The sequence below is a fragment of the Habropoda laboriosa genome, unplaced genomic scaffold, assembly GCF_001263275.1.
Source record: "Habropoda laboriosa isolate 0110345459 unplaced genomic scaffold, ASM126327v1 scaffold697, whole genome shotgun sequence".
NCBI classification, from domain to species: Eukaryota; Metazoa; Arthropoda; class Insecta; order Hymenoptera; family Apidae; genus Habropoda; species Habropoda laboriosa.
The window spans coordinates 604,616-608,419 of NW_017100842.1; the positions used below are offsets into that span (position 1 = coordinate 604,616).

At 35.6% G+C, this 3,804-nt stretch overlaps 1 protein-coding gene across 1 annotated transcript in view; it reads left to right on the forward strand.

Annotated features, from left to right (window-relative positions):
- The first annotated feature begins 627 nt into the window (after window positions 1-627).
- Window positions 628-3,804, forward strand: part of LOC108577347 (KN motif and ankyrin repeat domain-containing protein 3) — a 48,799-nt gene continuing 45,622 nt past the window's right edge. The window contains exon 1 of the mRNA XM_017940490.1: window positions 628-703. Within this exon, the coding sequence (XP_017795979.1) occupies window positions 658-703 (46 nt within the window). The 5' untranslated portion in view covers window positions 628-657. The remainder of the gene's footprint in view (window positions 704-3,804) is intronic.

Here is a 3,804-nt window from a genome sequence, read left to right on the forward strand (position 1 = left end):
TTTAGTGTGTCCAAACGAAGCTCTTCCAACAAGGGTGCATAATTATGATCGTAAAATCTTAAAAATTATAACGAATGTAACTATATATTAGGTTTATTTATATGCTTTTGCTTATCACGTGCATTCTGTGTTTTTGTGCATTCAAATTTTCCACAAATGCAGCAATGATGACCTTTTGCCATTTTTCTGGCAGCTTGAGAATACCATTACAATACAAATTCGGTGGTTTTGAATTAACACGTTAAGCGCGGCGTCAGTCCGTGGTGACTGACAGTGAACTTTTCGTTTGGGTGGCGTCGGTCCGTGGGACCGGAAGTGTCATGTTTAAAAAATAAATGTTATGCACTTCTCCTTCTTTTTTTTTTGCAATTTATGAACACTTCTTCTATCTATGCGTGTGCGCGCATTTGTTATCTTCTGTTTATACTCTATAACCGAACAGCTCGCGAAGTGATCGCCGCTGTGTGCCGCCTGAACGGGAAGCAGAGCGAAATCGGCTCCGCGCTCAACGTGTTAATTACGTGAATCCAGTCGGAAAAAATTCATTTCTGCACCTAATATATACTAAAAACTAGGTTAACGAATGTTGTTTCTGTTTCAGAATGGTGAAGATGCTACCCTGTGAACGGTGGTGAAACGTGGTAATCTAGTGCAAAAATGGCTTTGACCGTCGTACCCTCGACCCGCGTTTTCAACGGAAACGGTAAGTTCCAACGAAAGATCGTAAGTTATGTGACGATTGAGCAATCAATCTCTACGCCGTTCGTTCCTATTTATAGTAGTGGAAATATCTATTACATCACTCTCAAAGTTACGTGTTACGTGCAATTTTCATAGCAGTATGATCGATACAATGCTTCTCGTTCAACTTATTTTGGGCCAAGATTTGAAACTGTCTAAGAGGTGAAAACAGCCCTTGAAATAAATTCTGAGTTCTCGTAATATCATAAATATTTACAAAAATATACAAAATATGGAAAAAAAGTTGCATTCAAAATTGTGTGGTTTTTCATGTCTCACATTGTGATGATAAATAATTTTCGAGCGTTTCATTATCGAAATAAAAAATGGTTTCGTTATTAAAATCACTCGAACTACATTTTGCAAATTTTTTTTAATTTTCTGGTTGTCTAATTTTCTTCATTAGCCATCTTGCACTATTTATATAATTTTCCGGAGTCAAACTGCCGAATTTAGTCGTCGCTATATTGAATTACTGATTTTACTGAAAAACTTTATTAAAAAATCACACGATAATATTTCTCCTAGTACTAATAATAAGAAGAATTATAAGCGATAACCTTGCTTAATATTCGAGCGCTGCAATAAACATTTCCACTACTCTATTTGTCATACTGCGAAGAACAACAACTGTGATAAAGAAAAGAAAAAATGAACCAATAAAAAACACACACTTCCTCGAAAATCAGAAGAAAAATAACGTTTATTTATTACAGCTAATTACATATACGAAAACACGAGAAAATAATTTTCTGTTTACTATAACTCGACAGTAGCTGTTTATACAATCGCAACATTAACATACGGAAATACACAAAATACACGAGAGCTCCGTTAAAATCTCTCGAGAAACGTAAACAGCAAGGCTGATCCATAAATAAATGTGCCATAATACAGTCAATAACGTAATAACGTTACTCTCCTGTATTTACACATATTTTCGTACGTTACAATAGCGCAAACATCCTCCGTGCAATACTAACTCAGATTCAACGATCAAACTCTCGGTCACTTCGTTATTCCCTGAAAAATTCAATTCCAACTGTAAAAAAAACGAAAAAAAAGAAAAAAACAGTTTATCTATCGCGTGCGGTAGATTTATGAGATAAAACAGCGCCGTTATTTCCAGCTCATCGTTGTAAATAAATATAATAAAACGAGGTGTCCAGGACACGGTCGCGCGCGTACTGTTTCTCCGAGCGGAAAAACAAATTTCCAAGCAAACGATCCGGCTAACGAAGCGGCTGGATCCGTTCTAAATTAAAATTTCACGGAAACCCCTGCAACCTGAACCTCTCCTCGTTGTTGACACAACTACGGAACGACCGTGATTATTGGCTACCGAATACGATCCCGGTTATACGTCGTTCAAAATGAGAGTAACCTCGCTCTCGGACCGATTCTCGTCCGTTCTGCGCATAGACAGAGGGCGTAGCAGAGGGTAAGGTGGAGTGAAACGTAGACGGTTAAGTGGGGGTTTGGACGTTCTAGTGTAACTGCAGTAATTATCACAGAAAACTGTCTACAGTGGGTGAAGAAATTATTAGAGCCACGATACGAAAAATATGTTCTTTGTTTTTGTGTAGAAATGAAATTAGAGTATCGAGGTTTTCACGCTGGATTATTTTTAATCGACGATTGTTCACTGAAGATGCACAAACAGTTAAAGTTAGGTTATGTTGTTATAAAAAATACAGTTAAGAAGTGACGATAAAGTGAGTATTTGGTTAGGGTTACCTTTTGCTGCAGTTACAGGCTTGATTCTTTTTTCGATACGTTTCAAGTAATTTACTGTGTGTTATAAGTAGTAAAAACATTGGAATAAAAATTGAAATGCTCGAGATCTGTGAAGCAACAGAACTGTAACACGTGGTTCTCAAGTGGCGATTTGCAGTACTAATGCAAAATGACGTCCATATGATAGATAATATTGCCTAAAGTGTGCAATTTGTAAACATCGACGCTTTGTAAAAAAAATAATAAGAATTCGGTGTAACTAGGTTTTCGTCTGAAAATTAATCGTTGTAATGTAAAACCGTGAATTTCTTACAGGTGGCTCTAATAATTTGATCGCCTACTGTGTACATATGTACGTTCGAATCTACGTGAAATGGAAAAATGATCGACTATAAAAACAGTCATAAAGGAACTTCGGTAACCCGAAAATTCCGATTTTTTTGAAATTTTGCAAGTTTGTAGGAGAACTCAAAAGAAGTATCCAGCAATTTCTTTTTTTGCCCCTTTTCGGTTCTTCGGGGTGAAAACAGGGAGAATCAAGATGAGTGTTAGCTTATTTTTTTGTATATCTTTAGCACTATAGTAGATATAAGAAAGTGTTTATAATAGAGATTTAGTGGCTTTTTATGCCTTATGAGACGATGCTGTTAAATTAATAAAAATTGTTTATTTAACCCTTTGACAGTCTAATAAATTTTTGAATTACGGTAACAAATTTTAGATTTTAGGCGTACCTTTTCAATAGTTATGCCGTGTGTGATCATTTTTAAAACACGGGATACAAAACCCTACGTCATAGTTATGACAATAATATCTCGTCCCTTTCTAACTTTCTTCCTGAGAGTCTCTCTTGAGTTAAACTGTTCGTTATTTCACGCTCTGCCCGAGTCTCATACGGGATAGACTGTCGAAGGGTTAAATAAAAAATCTTCTACTTATTGTGAAAACTTTCGAATTTTCTGCAAATAAATATGCTAAATATGTTAAACTTCTCAAACAATGTAACATTTAAATAATTTTAATCGATACGTGCTTTTTGTAAGGTCATCATTGCACTCTAAACGATGCGTTATCAGTTATCAACTATGTGTGCTTTTCTTAATTTAATAGCATCGTCTTATGAGGCATAAAAAGCCACTAAATCTCCATTATAAACATTTTCCTATATCTACTATAGTTCTAAAGATATACAAAAAAATAAGCTAACGCTTACCTTCTTTCAACGACTCTTTTCACCCCGCAGAACCGAAAATGTGCCAAAAAAATTGAGGTCCTCTACAAACTTGCAAAGTTTAAAAAAAAAAAATTGAGGTCCTCCACAAACCT